Here is a 17,941-nt window from a genome sequence, read left to right on the forward strand (position 1 = left end):
CCGCCCCAAGTCCCACACCTCCACTGCCACCACCCACAGCACCGCAGCCTGGGGGCTCGGAGCCCCAGAGGCGGGCAGCCCCAGGGCCCTGCTCCCCGGCGAGAGCCCCAGAACATTCCATGGCAGCCCCGGCCTGTTCTGAGCCTCACTGCCCTCACAGGGCCCAGCTCTCTGAGGTGACCAGCCCCACAGCCCCACCACTCCCGCCCCACAGAGCCCAATCTTGCTCCCACATGCCCCAGGACACTGCCCTGGGACAGCCTCAGCTTGTCTAGGACTGAACTCCCAGGGACCCCGGCCTGGAGAGGGGGACACACCGAGACAGGACTCCCGTGTCAGCTCCCCAGCCCGAGCTCCCACGTCAGTATAGAAATCCTGGCCCCTCTGCACGCGACGCTGTGCTGACCCCAGGCTTCCCAGTACCTGCGCTCACCTCCAGCCCCGCCCCAGCCTGACCAGATCCTTCTTCCGGAAGTCCTCTTGTGGCTCTGTGGCTGGGCCCAGGGACGGCCTGGCCCCTCTGCCCCCCGCCACGCTGGGCCGCCATGGGTGACCATCTTGCAGACCCCAGTCCCCGGCCCTTGCCCGCCATAGCCTGGGATGCGGCCCCCCTCTGCTGCAACCCCCTCTGGGACACCGCCCCCCAGCCTCTGTTGCCAGCCCTAGCAGGCTCCTGGGGCGTCCCTCCCTTCCCCTGGGGCTGTGAGCGGGACAAGGCACGCACTGGCCTCAGTCCACGGGGTCAGCTGCCTTTTTTCTAACACACCTGGAGGAAGGGGAGGGTAGGGGGCAGCTGGGTCCCCCAGTGGGGGATGTGCTCAAGTTAGAGATGAGGGACTGAGGCTCAGAGAAGGAAAACGACTCGCCCAGCATCACACAGCCTCCAGGCGACGCCCACTGCTGTGCCCACTGACACTCGTCATATGCCCGGTCCTCCATCAGACAGGGACTCTTCCGTCTGACCCCCCTACAGCCCGGCCCCAGGGCTCTGAGCTGGCGCAGTGGGGATGGTAATGCCCCCTCCCCACCTGGGACGCTGCCCCCATCCGCCCCACGGTCCCCGGAGCACCTGGACAGTGCCTGCTGGTGCCCAAGACACGGGGCCCCAGGTGAGGCCGAGGGCACCTGTCTGTCCTGGCTGTCTCCCATTCGAACAGAACCACAGCTGGGGAGTTGACAGCCCTCCCAGCCCTCTCACGGAGGGGTTGGGCCCTGGTCCTGTCCGGAAGCTTCCTTTACAGAAGAAAGAGAAGCCAGCAGCCTGCTGGCAGGTGTGAATGGAGCGGATGGGACCTTCTCTTTACTGGGTCACAGGGAAGTTTCCATCCCTGCCCCTCCCTCCCGCCCTGATTGGCTCAAGAGAAACACGGCCTTTGCTCTGTCCTTGGGGAGCCTAGTATAATAGAGACGGGGCTCTGGCTCACAGAGGTGCCCCCCCCCCCCAGGTGCGCCTGACCAGGCGTGCCCGCCCGGGAGCCCGGCAGGTCAGGGGCAGCGCAGGGGCCAGAAGGCAGAGATGGCCCAGACACCCCACAAGTCCAGTGGTACCCCAAGGCCGCGGGACCCCAGGCGGGGAGAGGGGGCCCCCAGCCCCGCGCCCCCAGACCCCGCGACGGCGGGTGAGGCCCAGGCAGGTGGGGACACGGTGCTTCGTCACCTCCTGAGGCTGTACCGCACTGAGATCGCCATGGCTGTGGACAGCGCCTTCCCGCTGCTGCACGCGCTGGCTGACCACGACGTGGTCCCCGAGGACAAGTTCCAGGTGGGCCCAGACAGACCCCCAATGTCCCCCTCGCCTTCCCCAAGCCTTGCCCTCCAGCCAGCCAGTGTCTGGCAAGATGAGCTCCAGACGGACCCCGCCCCGCCCGTGGGGGGGAAGGAAGGGGCGTGTGGGCGGGCTGTTTTGGTGACGAGGAGAAGGCACAGGGTCTCCAGGGCGAATTCCTGTGCCTCCCCAGCGCCCCTGCCCAGCCCTCCTCAAGCTGCCCTCTAAGCTAGGGGCTCCCCTAGGATGAGTTCCAGGTGGGTCTTCTTCACCCCCAGCACCCCCAGGCAGCCTCATGCCCGCTGCAAGCTGAGGGCATGGACACGGTGCCCAGGTCACCTGCAGCTCCCTCTGGGATGGTGTTCTGCCCTCCAGAAAGACAGAAGGGGTGTCGGGAGGTGGGGGTGCCATGGAGGAGGGGGGGCGGGAGGAGGGGGGAGTCAGGAGGACGGGGGAGTGTGGAGTGGTGGGGGTCAGGAGGCGGGCGCTGTGGAGGGGGGGCAGGAGGTGGGGCCTCCCAGCCCCCACTCTTGCTTCAGGAGACCCTGCGCCTGAAGGAGAAGGAAGGCTGCCCACAGGCCTTCCACGCGCTCCTTTCGTGGCTCCTGACCCAAGACGCAGCTGCCATCCTGGACTTCTGGAGGGTTCTCTTTAAGGACTACAATCTGGAGAGATACGCCCGGCTGCAGCCCATCCTAGACTGTTTCCCCAAAGGTCGGGGGGGTTGCTGTGGGAGGAACTGGGGTTCTGCGGGAGCCGGGGGCGGCTGGAGTCATCCCAGCCGGACTGTAAAAGGGAGGGGGGTGGCCAGGGAGCCCCCCGACACCACCGAGGACCGTCCTGGCTCCTGAGCGTCAAAGGGCCGGCTCTCGCGCACCTTGCCAGGGCGTCGGCTCTGGTCTTGAGGCCCGGTCCCTGCTCGCCCCGCAGACGTGGACCTCAGCCAGCCGAGGAAGGGGAGAAAGCCCCCGACGGGCCCCAAGGCCCCAGTGCTGCTGCCCAGACCTCCCTCCAAGAGGAAGGCCCTGGAGGAGCCCAGGGCCGCCCCACCCGGGGCACTGTCTCCTAGGGGCACCTCCAACCCAGGTATCTGGTTGGAGGTACTGGTCGGTCACAGACGGCCCGACACCACTGGCCGTCCCCCTCCTGCCTTGCCGTGGAGCCCCCCTCTCCCCACCACCCCGGCCAGCCGCCGGGGCTGCGGAGAATCCCTGTGGGTGCTTCGTGGGTGAGCCCAGCCGGCCCTCGTCCCAGGACCCCGAGAAGTAGGCAGGTGGGGGTCACTTCCTTTTACTGACGGGGACACCAGAGCCAGTAAAGCAAGGGGACCACGGGAGTTGGGAGGCCCCGCCCGCATGCATGTGCCCTTGGCCGCCAGCATTCACCCCCCCCCCCACCTCCATGGGGAGTGGAGGGCCAGGCTGGTGTGGCTCCCCCTGCACACTCCCCCTGCAGGCTCCCAGGCAAAGGCCAAGCACCCCAGGAAGCCAGAGAGCAACGCAGAGCCGCAGCGCCCCCTGCTGGGGAACGGTGAGCCAGGTTCCCGACCTCCTGGGCTGGGGTCACCGAGTCAAGGGCCCAGTGGGGTGCTGCCCTCTGCCGGCCTGTCCTGGGAGCTGGGACCCTGCCCGCCTGGCATGTCACCCCACAGCCTTGGCTGCACAGCCTCACTGGGGAAAGAGGGGCACCTCGGGTTACCCCACGTGTGCCCGTCTCAGTGTCTCCGTCCTCAGGGCCGGCCCAGACTGTGCTTCCTCCGCAGAATCCTTCTTGGTCCCTCAGCCGGATGAAGCCTGGCCCCTTTCTGTCCCCTCCTTGCCCCAGGGTGGGGGTCCCGGAGACCGGAGTCACCTGACCTGAAGACAGACCCTGGGAACTCGGCCTCCCTCCCAGCACCACCCGGGGCCATGTCCTGGGGGTCCCTGTCCGGCCCTGCCTGCTGTGTTTGGTCAGCTCAGATGCCACACTCCACACGCACACACACACCACACAGCCTCACCCCCCCCCCACACACCCATGGCCTGTTTCTGCACTTACACATGGGCTGGCTGGCTGTCTGTCCGTGGAAGGGCTGGGCCCCCTCCAAGGCCTGCCCTGGACAGAAGGAAAGGCTTCCGCAGCCCAGGCGCCTCTCGCTCCCCACGGCCTGCAGGGAGGGGGTGCTCAGGGGCCGTCTTTCCAATCGATGACCCCCCCCCGCCCCCCGCCCTGTGCTCCCTTCCCCAGGAATTCAAACCATGTCGTCCACTTCGGTCCAGAGAGCCGTGACCGTGTCATCTGGGGACGTCCCCGGAGCCCATGGGGCAGTGGAGGGCATCCTCATCCAGCAGGTGTTTGAGTCAGGTAGACGGCACTGCCAGGCCAGGGTGCTGCCAGGGGGACGCAGGCCCCAGGTGCACGTGCAGCTGGCGCGCAGGTGGCCACCTCTGCAGGGGGGACAGGCACCGAGGGCGTCCCTCAGGGTGGGGGCTCCTGGGCTTCTGGGAGGTCGGCGGTCCAGGGCCACCTCCCGGGTGACTCTGCCCACCCGGAGGGGCCCCTCAGGGTCTTGGGCTCATCCCCTTCCGGGAAGTTCTCCAGCACCTGCCCCCACCCCCATACCACCCCCTTCCCCTCCCTCCTGCTGGACGCTGGCCGGGGATGCTGCGGACGGCCAGGGCCAGCTGGCCTCCGGGAGCCAATGCGGGCCCTGGTCTCACCCCCCAGGGAGGGTCCCGGGGACCCCGAAGTAGTTCACCATGGCAGTTATAACCAGTGGCCACGCACCGGGCCCTTAAAACAGCAGGAGTTTCCAAAGTGGAGACGTGGGCGGCCGTGCTCCCTCCGGAGGCCCCGGGGCAGAGTCCTTCCTGCCTCTCCCCGCAAGCAGTCCTTGCTACGGGCCCCACCGCCGTGGCCGCTGCCCCCAAGTCTCAGGGTGTCCTCCCTGTATCTGTCTGCGTCCTCTCCACTCTTCCTGAGGACACCCGTCACTGGACTCAGTGTCCCTCGGGAGCCCATATTAACTAACCCCATCACCAAAGACCCTGCTTCCAAATAAGGCCACACTCTGAGATTCCAGGTGGACACGCTTGGCCGGGTGCAGCACCCCCTTCGCCCCCTGCAGAGGACCCCTGCTGTGCCCAGGACCCTGGTCCCAGAGCTGCCTGGGGCTGGGCGGTGGGGGGTGGGGAGCAGCCAGCTGCAGAGTGCCCCCCCACTCCACCCCCCCACCTCTCTGTCCCCCCACTCTGCCCCCCACCCTCCTGGGCCTCCCAGGCCAGCCAGGGTGGCTCCTCCTCCCAGGTGGCTCCAAGAAGTGCATCCAGGTTGGGGGGGAGTTTTATACTCCCAGCAAGTTCGAAGACCCCGGTGCGGGGAAGAACAAGGCCCGTAGCGGTGGCCCAAAGACCCTGGTCCGAGCCAAGGGGACCCAGGCTTCCGCCCCTGTAAGCCCTGCCCTTGATAGCCACCCCCCAACACAGAGCTCAGCTGGGGCTGGGCCTGCCCAGAGGGCGCTCCGCACTCCGGTGACCCGCCCCCTTCTCCCTAGCAGGGTGGAGGCGACCAGAGAGCAGGCGCACAGGGCAGGGTGCAGGCCCCTCCCGCCCTCCCCAGCGAGCCCCAGCCCCACCAGGTAATGCCCAGGCCACAGTGGAACTCCCTCGTCTCCACCGTCCACAGGGGGTCCCTCTGCCCCTTTGCCCCTGTCCAGGGCTCTCCCTTGGGTGATGAGGACGGAGCCTTAAGCTTCTGTTCACAGGGTCGAGCTTCCTTGTTTAGTAACAGTTTTCCTGATAGCACACAACTTGTGTTCAAATAACTCAGAGAAAGTGAGTCCTACCAGGTGTTTAAAACCATGGGTCTGAGCTGGGTGCCCTTGTCCCCGGTCTCACAGTCTCCCAGCAGGCCAGGGGGTGGGGAGGTGGCCCCTCCTGGGAGCCAGGGACCTGAGCATCCAGCACAGCACAGAAACCACCACAGATCTGACCGCCTCCGGCCCCCCGCCAGGCGCTGTTGGGCCCCGGGAGCCCAGGAGGGAGCAGGACCCGTGTCCCCCTGCCCCCCTCCAAGCTCCCGGCTGGCAGGATCAGGGGGTGATTACAGTGAGCGAGCTCATCGCTGTGCAGGGCGGCCTGGCCTGGAGGAGGCATCCCGGAGGGCCCTGTGGTGCCATTCAGGCAGGGGCACAGGCAGCGTCCAGGCTCCAGGCGCGGGGACGGCGGGTGCTTGGGGCTGATGGCAATGCCGCCGGCCATAGCTCCACTGCGCTGTGAAGAAGGGCGTGCGGGGTGGGCAGTGTGGACGCTGCTGGGGACACAGGCACCCACGGGAAACGGGGCTTTCTGGAGGCTCCGTCCTCCCAAGAGGGATGGCCTGGCCCGGGGGTGTGCGCAGGGGACTAGGGTCTCCGAGAGGGAGAGTGTCGTGGGGGAGGGCTGGGGCAGGCAGGGGACTTGGGGGCCCCTGGGGATGCCGCAGCGGAGCTGTTGCGAGAGGTTCTCGGGGAGGGCGCCGCGCCACCCCGGATCTCCCAGAGGATACGCGTGTCTTGCCCGTGTCAGAAGAACGAGGATGAGTGTGCCGTGTGCCGGGACGGTGGGGAGCTCATCTGCTGTGACGGCTGCCCCCGGGCCTTCCACCTGGCCTGCCTGTCCCCGCCGCTCCGGGAGATTCCCAGGTGAGCCCGGCAGGCCGCTCTCCGCCCCCAGCTGGCTTCACGGCCACTTCTGCCCGACTGACCTGGGTGTGGGGCTGCCTGGAAGTGTCTCTGTTCGGGTCACCCAGGCTGGGTCCTCCCAGCCTGGCCAGCAGGGCCCCAGAGGGCAGAGAAGCAGAATGAGGCCCCCCAGTGAAGAGCGGCCACCTTGTCCCATCTCACCACACACCCCCAGCCCAAAGTCCCACAAGCAGCCGGCCCCCCTCCTCCAAACAAGGTCCTACTTGAAGTCGGGCAGAGTGGGTGCCTGTCCTGGGCAGGGCCGGAGTCCTCCCGCGTCTACCTCCTGGCGCTCCCTTCCCCCCCGCCCACCGCGTCCTGCCCTCTACTGCCAGCTCCCACGGGTGACCACAGCTGGCGGGGAAGAGCCTGCGTGGGAGAAGTGACCCACCTTCGAGCCCTGGCCCTGCCCCTGCTCCCTGAGTGGCCTTCACCAGGCCACTTGTCTCTGATGCCTGTCACTAAATGAGGGCGTTCAGCCGAGGTCATCATTCGCCTCCAGGGGTGGGGCGGTCATCTTCTCTTTTTTCCTGCTTTTGACCGTGTCCCCTTCTGCTGGGCACTGTCCTCCTTGCGGAAACGGGGGTGGGTCCCCAGTTCAGAGAGGTCCCGTCGGGAGGGCAAAGCCAGCGAGAGCCACGCACGGGGCTCTGCAGGTCAACAGATGTCCGGATTCTTGGGGCTCAGCAGAGGGAACATTGACCATCCTGGCAAGGCCCACCCCCCCTCCCACCCCCGGGGCTCAGCCTCCCAGCCTCCCGGGCCCTCCTGCTCACTGGCCGGGGCAGTCCTCCCATCCTGGCTCTGCCCACTGTCCAGCCTGGGCCTCGGTTTCCCCATCTGCGAAAGGAAAGTGGCAACGAGGAGGAGACCTCAGGCCTCCCCTGCCTGTGTATCTGGGAGTCTGTGGTCCCCTCTGTCCCCCTTGCATGTCTTTGGCTGGTGACCACGTGGGCCACGTGAGCAGTGGGACCTGGAGGTGCTACAGTTGTCTCCGGGGAGGAGGCCAGCGGGACCCTCCCCAGGCCGAGGAGCCCCAGCCCCAGGAGCCGCCCGCGGAGACCCAGGTACGCCCGGGCCCAGGCCCAGGCCCACCGCAGGCCCCCCCACCCCCCCACCCCCGCTCCCCAGCCACTCCCATGGGTGGGGCCCCAGGCTTGGAACCGGGACTCCCCACCCCCGGCCTGGCCTCATCAGCTTGGCTTCTAACACTGGGAAATGGCTCCATGTGGGGCCTTGGCTCTGTCACCCGGCTCAGGGGATGCACTTTGGCTACTAATAACATTCTCTAAAAATGTTTTAAGCGTTTTGTTGCAGCAGAGACAGGAATGATACAACACACGTCCAGGTAGATCCGGAGTCCTCCCTGACAGCCCGTGAGGGCCACGGGAACCCCGTCTGTAGATGGCAAAAGGGTCAAGTACCTTGCTGAGGACACAGAGCCAGGAGCTTCACCCAAACCTTTCCAACCCCATGTGGGGTTCCCACGCCAGCCCCCGGGGCTTTCCCGGGTCCCAGTGATCGCTGACTCCCTGGGTGGTGAGGCACAGGCCACCGTGGCCTCTCCAAGCACCGGCCCTCTGCTTCCAGGTCCTCCTGGGGCTGAAGCTGACGGGGGAAGAGGCCAAGGGGCTGTCCAGGGAGCCCTCAGCCGGGATGGACGCTGCCGGCCCCTACAAGCACCTGCTGGCCCCGCCTTCTGCGGCCCCCTTGCCAGTGCTGAACCCCTCAGCCCTGCGCCCCCTACTGTGTGTGGGCCCCGAGGGGCAGCAGGTGAGGGGGTGCTGAGGTGGGGGTGGCTGTTTTCTGGGAGCTCAGGGCCCACAGGACAACCAGACGGAGCCTAAATAGGAGGAGTGACATGCGGGGAAGGGGGGCAGTAGTCAGGTGGGGGGCTGGGGTCAGGGCTGAGGGAGGAGGAGCCAGACGGGGGTGGGGGGGCAGGGGTTGTGCACGCAGAACTAGAGAGGGGAGGCTCCTGGAGGGATTCCAGCAGGGGTGATACATTCCGCCCCGGTTCCTGGAACCCCTACCCCAGCCCACCCTCACAGGGGCAGGACAATAAGGGAGGCGGTTCTGGGGTCCCCTTGACCACCCTAAAGGGGGTCCGGGTCCACTAAGGCGGAGCAAGGTCTCTCGGGACTGCAGAGCAAAGGTGCTGGGTGTCGCTGGGCTCCCGGGGGCGGGGCAGAGGGCGTGGGCGCCCCTCCCCCCCACCGTGACCACTCTGTCCCCCCACAGGGCCCCGCAGGTGCGCGGTGCGGCGTGTGCGGGGACGGCGCGGACGCGCTGCGGTGCGCGCACTGCGCCGCCGCCTTCCACTGGCGCTGCCACTTCCCCGCGGGCGCAGCGCGGCCCGGGTGAGCGCGGCGGCTTGGTGCGCAGGACCGGGAGGGACACCGCGGGGGACCGGCAGCCCACGACACCATCCTCCGCTGTGCGCAGGGCCGTCCCGCGCTGCCGATCCTGCTCCGGAGACACTGCCCCGGCCCCCGAGGAGGGCGCGCCCGCCCCGACGCCCGCCCGAGCCGTGCCCGGGCCCACCAAGGTCAGTGCTGTCCAGAGAGGCGGGGACCCCGCGGGGTCGAGGTGGCGAGCACACCTCCAGGGACACTCGAGTGCCAGCTTCGCGGATGCGCCGCGACCCGTGGCCCTGCGTTCACTGTTTCATACAATTTAGTTGTTTAAATAGCTTCCCTTGGGATCACGTGTGTTGGAAACCAGCGGCTGTGGGATGGCTGTTCTTTCGTGATGACTGAGCCAGGGCCCCCCCAGGCCCCCTTCTCCCAGAGCAAGCCCCCCCCCAGGCCCCTGGTCTCCCAGCGCAGGGCTCCCCAGAGGCCTCCTTCTCCCAGCGCCTGGGGCGCACGATCCCCACAGTGGGGTGGGGGGTGAAGCGGCCGCAGCAAGAAGGCTCCACCGGGGATGATCAAGCCCACTTGACTCCCCAGTGTGACCCCAGTCCCCCCGTGGCCCTGCGCCAGGGCCCTGTCAAGCCCCATCCTGCGGCCGGGAGCCGTCTGGGAGAAGTGGCCTCCCTCTGCCCTCCTACCCAGCAGTCACCCGGGGCTCCCTCAGAACCCGTGTGTTCCCAGGAGCCTCGAGGTGGCGCACCTCATCCTGCCTGACCGTGTCCCTGCTGCCCCACCCCCAAGAACCTCTCAGGGCCCTGGGTGGTGGCAAGTCCTACCCCACCGGTGCCCTGGCGTGCTCCCCAGCCGCGCCGCATCCTCCCACGAACACACTGTGCCTGTGCGATGCCAGCCCAGGCACGGGGGCCCCTGTTCTGCCCACGAGGGGGCTTACGTGCACGCCCACGGCTCAGCCCACACCTGTGCGCGCCCTGCCGGGTGCCACCCCGCCCCAGAGAGGGTCCCTCCCTCCAGAAGATGCTTCTTCATTGACTCTTGGGTTCTTTTCTCAATTTAGCAAAGACCCCCTTGTCTTTGTGATGTAAAATGTAACGACTTTGGAGACTAAGAAGTCCCAGCCCCTTGGCTCCCTTCCCAGAGGCTGTCCTGAAAATGTGGGTGTGGCCCCAGTGCTTTCCCCAGCAGCGCCCCCCCCCCCGCCCCGCCCCCACCTTGGAGCTGGGTCCCTTTTCACGCCCCAGGGGCTGATGTTGCCTCCAAGGGCCTGTGTTTAGGAGCTCAGATTTGGCTATTTTGAGCCAGAACCTGGCAGTCTCATGTGGGTCCACTTAGCATGGTCCTCTCTCCCTCCTAGGCTGTTCATGGACAGCCTGCTGCCGGGCTCTGGCCCCTTAAGGGGGGGGTTGGGTGGGAGGGGGCACGGTTGGCCCTGGCAATGCTAGTCGGATGGATGAATGGCTGGCACCACACTAGACGCTTTCCTCTTTGGGCCTCAGTTTCTCCATCCCCGACGGTCCCTTCTAGCTGGTTCTGAGTCACCTGGCTTTCCCCAGAAGGTTGCATGCAGCACGTGGAGGCAGGCAGGCCTGGGGGCCTTGGGCAGCCAGCTTCCAGAGCCCCAAGCTCGCTCGTGCCCATGACCCTGGCAGGAGCTGGGTGTTAGAATTCAGCTCCCAGGGCCCTGCTGGGGACAGCATGCCCTCTGTCCTGGCATTAGCCACTGTCCCCTAGACCCTTGTTGCCTCTGCATGGTGTGCCGCTTTGTTCCAGCTGTGCCCGGCAGGGGTGCGGGAGTTGGGCTGACCTCCCTTTCCTGGGCTGCAGGCAGGGGACAGTTCTGCTGGTCACGAGCCGGGTGTGCACAGGGATGACCTGGAATCCCTCCTAAGCGAGGTAATGCGTCACCTGGCTGGGGCTCCTCCTTCTCCTCCCCTCCCCCCACCCAGCCCCAAGCAGCTGGAGCCAGAGGAGGGCCTGGGAGACCCTGCTGGGTGCACTGAGCACCACAGGCCCAGGCTGCTTCCTGCGCGGCTCTGGCCCCCCAGCACATGCGGGAGCCCCTAGCGCACAAAGGAGCTGAAAGGAGCCCCTGAGCCCTTTCTGCTTCTAGCAGAAAGTTCCCAGATCTGGGGTCCAGAGTTCCCAGATCTGGGGTGGGAGGGGCAGTGGCTGCAGGACCTCAGCTCCAGCACCGCTGAAGCCTGACTCTGATGCCATGACTCCCCCTGGGGGGGGAGGTGGGCGCCCCGGAACCTCTGCCTCTGGTGGACCTCTCACGGCCCCTCCCAGCCCCAGCCTCTCCACCCTAAGATGAACAGCTATAGTCGCTGTGAAGAAAATGGGCCTTTTTGGGGTTCCATCTTCTTTTGACAGGAGGTCAGACTCCTCCAGCCATTCCCACACCCAGGTGGCCCGCCCGTGGCCTCCTGGGGCTGTGGGGCCCTGCCCGGTGTGGTGGGCTGGGCACGGGTGGGTCTCAGTGCAGGAGTCTTTCAGGGTGACCCCGGGCACTGGATGTTGGCCCTGTGGCTCTGGCGGGGCGGTCGCCTGATGCCGTTGGAGAAAGGGGGCAGTCGCCCCATTTTGCTGGAATGTTGGGTCTCCCCGTGCCCTCTCCGTCCTGTGGGAGCACACGATGGAAGAACCGGTCTTGCCTCGGAGCCGGGAAGAAGACGGAGGCGGAAGAGCCGTGGCGGCCGTGCCCCGTGTTTGCAGGATGCTATGGCAGAGCGCCAAAAGAGGAGTCCTCCCTCACCTGACGTGCCCTGTGGTGCTTCAGGCCTCAGTTTCCCCACCTGTGACTAGGAGGGGCGGGATGCTCGTGACTCCAGGGGACGCTGGAACCCACGGTGTGTGCACCTGTCCCCTGGGGGCTCAGGCAGGCCTCCCAGTCCTCTGCGCTCCTGTCTTCCAGCACTCCTTCGACGGCATCCTGCAGTGGGCCATCCAGAGCATGGCCCGCCCGCTGGCCGAGGCGCCCACCTTCCCCTCCTGATCCAGTGCGGCGTGGGTCTGCGGGGCAGCACCGGGGGAGGGGAGGCCCCCGTAGACGCGGCCTCAGCTGAGAGTGGACCCTCCCTCCCATCTCCAAATCAACAGATGCCAGCGAGTTCCCACTCGTGCTCACGGTGACCCGCCCTGAGAGGGACCGACAGGACACGCTTCCCATCCCCGGAAGCTGGTCACATTAGGACTGAGAAAAACCGAAAGGTCCAGGTGTTGCCCACACTAGGCCCGCAGACACAGCCCATCTTCGTGGACATGCAGAGCGCCGTGCGCACTGAAATAAAAACCACTTCTGTGGGGTTTCGATGTGCTCTTCACGGGGTGTGTTTGCTTTGGGGGCTCTGTGCCCCTGTGTTTCTGCTGCCTGAAGTGTCGGTCACGCTGGCTGGAAGGGAGACGCCCGCAGGTGGGAATGGCCCCTAGAAGTGGACAGCGTGCTCCTGTCTCTGCTGGGAGCACTCCAGTGCTCCCCGGAGCCCCCAGTATGGTCCAAGCGTGAGGTCTGGGCCCGCCCACCTCTGCTGCACCCCCATGGGCTCCTCCCTCCTCCCCCATCCTAGGGCCCAGCTCATCCCCACCCCAGGGCCTTGGCACGTCTGTTTCCTCATCGTGATACGTCCCTTTCAGTGCCACCTCCTCGTCCAGTCAGACATTTACTCGAGAAAGCTCTGTTGTGGGTCATCTCTACGGTGCACATCATTCTGGCACGGGGGTCTGAGGGAGGTATTCCAGTGGGAGGGACAGATCACGTGCCAGAAGCAGGTGACCTCAGGCGGGGTGACCACTGTGGAGCATGAAGCAGGACGAGGCAGAGACGGGAGGAGGCAGGGTGTGAGGGACAGACAGGAAGTCAGGCGGTTGGGGGGCAGCAGGCCACGCGGACAGCACCGTGCCTTACTTTCCTCATGGCACCTGCCACAGTCAGAAGACGGGCCGTGGCTGGGGGCCCGGGACCCAGGACCCTGTGTAGGGCACAGCTGCTGGGGTGGTGTTGGCAGAAGATGTCAGTGCTGCTAGAGCCCCCACCTGCAGGGACCCCGTGGTAGAACGCCCGGATGGGGAGGGAGGGAGTGGCCACAGGCCTTGCCACGTGTGGGCTGCAGAGCTGGGACACGTGTCCCCAGCCCGGGAAAACTCAGGTGGGGACAACAGCAGGAGGAGGGTCCCACGGCCCACGGCCTCTCAGGGGTCTGGCTGTCACTCCCGAGACCTCCAGGGCCCCCTTGGGGGGGGGAGGGGCAGGCCTACCTGGGACAGCAGTGCTGAAGGTCCGGTCAGGCTCAGAGGGTGGGTCACATTCCTGTCGGGGACAGACAGAGACAGGGATTGGGAGGGAGGCCACACACAGGCCCAGGCTCGCTCGCCCTGTGCCGCGCATGGACGGGGGTTGCAGAAGGACCCCACCCAGGCAGGGTGGGGGAGGCCGGGCAGGGGCTTGCGCGCCTGTCTTCTGTCTCTCACTCCTGGCCCGGTGCCAGCCTGCGTTCCCATCGCCTGGAACCTTCCCCGGGGGGTATCTGGAACCGTGAACAGTAACACAAGTGACCAGGGCGGCCTCCCAGGTGGGCCCGGCCCAGAGCTGACATTCCCGCAGCGATCCTGTGGCTACTTGTCTGTCTCTCTGCGGGGGCGAAGTCTGTCTGGCTCGTCCAGCTCCGGAACGGCGGCCGCCTTTGTAATACCCTGAAGCGTCTGTGTGCCAAGCACGTGAGCAGTTCGTGCTGGAATGAGCCAGCATCACGGGTCTGGCAGACACACACCAGCCTCACTGTTTTCCCGCGGTGGACAGGGGGGCGGCTCAGGCAGCAAGCTGTCATTCTCTGTCCTGGAGGCTGCATGTCCGAGGACCAGGCAGGGGCGGGGCTGGCTCTGTCCTCCCCACCCCCGCCCCGCCATAGTCCTCACCTGGCCCTCCCTCTGCGTGTATCTGTGTCCTGATCTCCTCTTCTCATAAGGACCCAGTCACATTGGGGTCGGACCCACCCTTGTGACCTCATTTTAACCCAATCGCCTCTGTAAGACCCTGTCTCCAGATGCCATCACGTGCTGGTGCTGGGGCCACTGTCGCATGCTGATCACCTGGCCTGTTCTCGGTAAGGGTCCCGTCAGAGGCTGGGCCCAGTGCCTCGGGGTGTCTCCTCCATCCGCCCTGAGGCACCTCGCCTGCTCTCTGGCCTCCGTAAGTCACACGTTTGGGGGCTGTGGTCAGAGTTGCGCCTGACCTCCCCCCTGCTGGGCTGGTTCCCTGGAAAAAGTCCCTTACCCCTGTTAGCAATGGGGTGAGTACTTTTTTCTCCCCAACGCGGGGACACAGTTAGGCCAAAATATCAACAACAGCTCTTCTGACCCAAAGAGGCAGCAAAGGCCTTGTGGACAGGCCAGCCCGTGGTCGGAGGCTCATTGTCACTGTTTTGAAATTATTAACAAGTTACGAGCAAGGGGTCTGAGTTTCGATTTGTGCCGGGCCCTGTGCCTGTCCTGCCCTGACGTGCCCGGGCCTGTGTGGCGGACTGAGGGGGCCGGGCAGGTTCAGGGTCCAGACGTTACCACCATGTGGGTAAAGAGCCTGCTGCCCGTGGACGTGCCCGCTGGGCTCGGAAAAGGCAGTATTCCTGGCCAGAGAGTCAAGATAGCAAATCAGGACTGGAGATCCTGCCCGTAATCTGAACTGGACCGAACTCATGCCTCATAGGCGGACCTGGGACAGGCGCTCTGTGTCACCGACTGCGATCCGGTGCTTCGAGCACAGTTTTGAGGGCTGCACCTCCGCCGAGTTTTACGGGACTCTGAAAGCCCGTCTCGGTGGCCTCTCGCAGGGGCTGCAGGGACGTGCAGAGTTTCCCCAGCCGCCACCCACACACTGGCCCCAAGGTGCTTGATAACAGGTGAACCCGCACGATGTGCTCACGCAGCCCAGCCAGGGCGCCTCAGCCCCCTGGAGAGAAATACCCCGCCAGCGGAAGCCCGTTCCCATGTGAAGAGGACAGCTGTCCACCCGTCCCAGAGCCACCGCTCTGTCCCTTTCTCAGCACACACTCCCTTTGTGACCATCCTTTGTCTAGTCACCTGCTCACTGCCTGCCGCCCCCACACCGTGTGTGTTGGGGGCAGGTCTGTGTTGTACATGGTGAGGCCCAGGTCTACCAGGGCCGGTGCGGGGGCGGTTGCCAAGCACCTGCAGATTTAGAGAAAAGGACTTTGAAAATGAACCAAACATTCAGTATCCAAGGAATATTTTGAGAAATAATATTATAGCCACAGATTGGGATATCATCCAGACAATAAAAATGACAAGTACAAAGCTGGTGGGTAAACCAGTGAGTATTCATTTAAATTAAATTTGCTTACTTGTATATTTACATTTACATGTATAATATCTATGTATACACACATACATATACAGAGTACATACATATATATATAAAGAAGGTATATAGAATGTACATGCACAGGGTACATACAAAAGGAGAATATGTGTATGTGTATGCATACACGCACATACGTGAGTGTGTGAATATGTGCACACGTACGGGTGTGTATGGGTGTGTGTACATGCGCAGAGAGAGAGAAACACCAGAAGAAAACACTGAACGGTGAAGACAGGCTGTTAGAGCAGGGATTATAGGTGACTTTTCTTTTGTAAAGTGTTCCGTCATTCAGACTGTTTTTAAATAACTGTGAAAGTCCGAGTCTTGAAAGGCACCCACTTCATGCCAGGCATGCGTGCTTAGGGCTGGGAGCCCATGGGTGGGGATCGCCCGCCCCCCGGCCGGAGCCCAGGCCTGCCAGTCTCCACAAAGCCTGTGCAGGAGGGAAAGGGTGGACAAGTGAACGAGTGAGTGAGCGAGCACCGCCTTGCCATCCCACGGTTCAGAGTGCTGTTTCCCACTGCAGAGCTGGGGCTTTGGCTCCCTGTTCCCTGAAGAGCCCTCATGCTGCCAATGGGCACCGACCTTACACAGAGGTGAGAGGCAGCCTGGGAGATGGTGGGGCAGCAGCCCTGCCACAGCTACACGGGCGCTTGGGAGGGCAGGGTGGCACACCTCCATGCGGGGACATCTGACCCTGGCTGGCACCTCCACTGTCCCACCCTACGTCCCCAGGCTTTCTGGTTGGGCCCCAAACACCCTACAGACCTGTCCCCTTCTCTCCCATCACCACTGGCCAGCACTACTCGTGCCTCCGACGATAGCCCCCCACCCCCACTGCCTCTGCCCCCTCCCTTCCTTTCTCCACCCAGAGAAACCTTCCGGAAGCTCCGTCAGAGGAGGGGATGGGGTGGGGGGCACGTGGGGCCATTTTACTGATCTCTACTCAAGTGCACGCGAAACCCACCACAGCGAAATGGGGAAGCCAGCCCAGGAGCAAAGACAAGACCCCACCGACAGGCCCTCCGGCCTCCCCCAGGCTGCAGGCAGGTGATCACAGCTGCCAATTCAGCCTGCAGCCGCATCTGCTGCCAACCTTCCCAGAGGACACATCTCAACACTCACTGTTGACCCACGCCACCTCCCCGGGTAGGTCCCCGTGTCAGACTCTGTACCCTATCTGCAGCACCCGCGTCTCCCAGTGGCCCGCAGACCACGAGCCAGGGACAGGCAACCCTGGAAGGGGTCTTCCTTGTGGCTGAGGTGCAGGCATTCTGGATGCTTCCACAGCAGGTGCAGATGACCAGGTTGGGCAAGTTCAGGGCCGGGGTGGGCAGGCCGGGGGTCTCCCAAGATGTCTGCAAGCCAACTCCCATGCCTCGGTGTTCAGAAGATCCCCAGGCCAGCGTTGGGTGGTTCTGAGGCCTCAGCAGATGTGCCTGCCGGGGACCCTACTTCAGTGGAGGGGAGGGGGCCAGCTGGGGGAGGAGTAGGTGCGGCCCCTCCGTCACCCCAGCAGAGGTCGGGAGGTCTGTTCTTGGGGCAAGCAGAGTGTCTGGACCCGAGAGAGCCACAAACAGTCGAGGCAGCGGCTCCACACGGAACGCGCGTGGCCAGGTCACCACAGGCAGGACGGTGAATGTCGGGACTCATGCCATCTCTTCATTCAGCTCCAGACAAGAGACTAGAAGCTTCTTCCCTTGAGTCTGACCAGCCTAAAAGGACAATGTCCCGGAGGGGGGGCCCGACAAATGGCCCCACAAGCTCCCCTACCAGGCTCAACGACTGTAAATCCCCTGTCACAGCCAGAGGCCTCACTGCTTAATCACAGACACCCAGGGCCCCCAGACATTCAGAAGGCCTCTAACATGGCTGGGACCAAGACGAACAAAAAGAAATAAGGCTGAGTGGATGAAACAAGAGAGGGAGGGAGGAGAGAATGGTAAACAATTAAATGAAACCAGCAAGACCCTTAGGGATTCTGGCCCTCTATCTACGAAAGAAGAATAAAACTCTGTTAAAAGAACACCGAGAGGGGGCGCCTGGGGGGCTCAGTCGGTTAAGGGTCCAATTTGATTTTGGCTCAGGTCATGATCTCATGGTTGGTGAGCTCGAGCCCCACGTTGACAGACAGCTGATTGGTATTCTCTCTCTCCCTCTGCCCCTCCCCCACCTTCAAAATAAAGAAATAAACTTGCAAAAAAGGAACATTCAGAGAACAGCATCCCTAGGAAATCATAACTACGCCAGCAGAAACAAAGAGCTTCACACAAGATTGGGATGTCAAGGGAGAGATCTCTCTCTGAAAGCAGAGCAGCAACGAGCTGAAAAGAGGAAAGTACAGGCAACATACAAGGCGATCAGCACCCCCACCCGGAAGTCCAAGCTGTGAGTGGCAGGTGCTCCAGGAAGAGGAAATTGTCCCAGACAGAAAACATGCACTTCTGCGCTGGGAGGGGCAGTGCGGGCCCAGCCCCGCGGTGGGAAGCAGGCCCGCGAGAGGCACTTCATCGTGGGATTCCACCCCCCGGGAAAGGAAGATTCTACGGGCTCCTGGAGAGAGAATGCCGGGTCGTGTGCAAGCGAGGAGGCGTCAGAGAGGCTTTGACTTCTCAACAGCAACGCTGGAAGCAACAGAACAATGGAACAGGCCTCGGCACTTGTGTAGGAAGATGCTTTCTCACCTACGATTCTGTATTCAGCAGACCTTCGTTCAGGCGTCAGGGTAGCGT

At 64.3% G+C, this 17,941-nt stretch overlaps 1 protein-coding gene across 1 annotated transcript; it reads left to right on the forward strand.

Annotated features, from left to right (window-relative positions):
- The first annotated feature begins 1,516 nt into the window (after window positions 1-1,516).
- AIRE (autoimmune regulator) lies at window positions 1,517-12,159 on the forward strand. The gene is made up of 14 exons (XM_086676356.1): window positions 1,517-1,762; window positions 2,305-2,479; window positions 2,696-2,851; window positions 3,221-3,295; window positions 3,992-4,108; window positions 5,051-5,193; window positions 5,301-5,381; window positions 6,310-6,425; window positions 7,432-7,531; window positions 8,055-8,237; window positions 8,706-8,824; window positions 8,910-9,012; window positions 10,661-10,729; window positions 11,751-12,159. The coding sequence occupies exons 1-14, from the start codon at window positions 1,517-1,519 to the stop codon at window positions 11,829-11,831; spliced, it is 1,764 nt and encodes a 587-aa protein (XP_086532482.1). The 3' UTR covers window positions 11,832-12,159.
- The last annotated feature ends 5,782 nt before the right edge of the window (window positions 12,160-17,941 follow it).

The sequence above is a fragment of the Puma concolor genome, chromosome C2 (assembly GCF_028749965.1).
Source record: "Puma concolor isolate L17-30 chromosome C2, mPumCon1.1.hap2, whole genome shotgun sequence".
NCBI classification, from domain to species: Eukaryota; Metazoa; Chordata; class Mammalia; order Carnivora; family Felidae; genus Puma; species Puma concolor.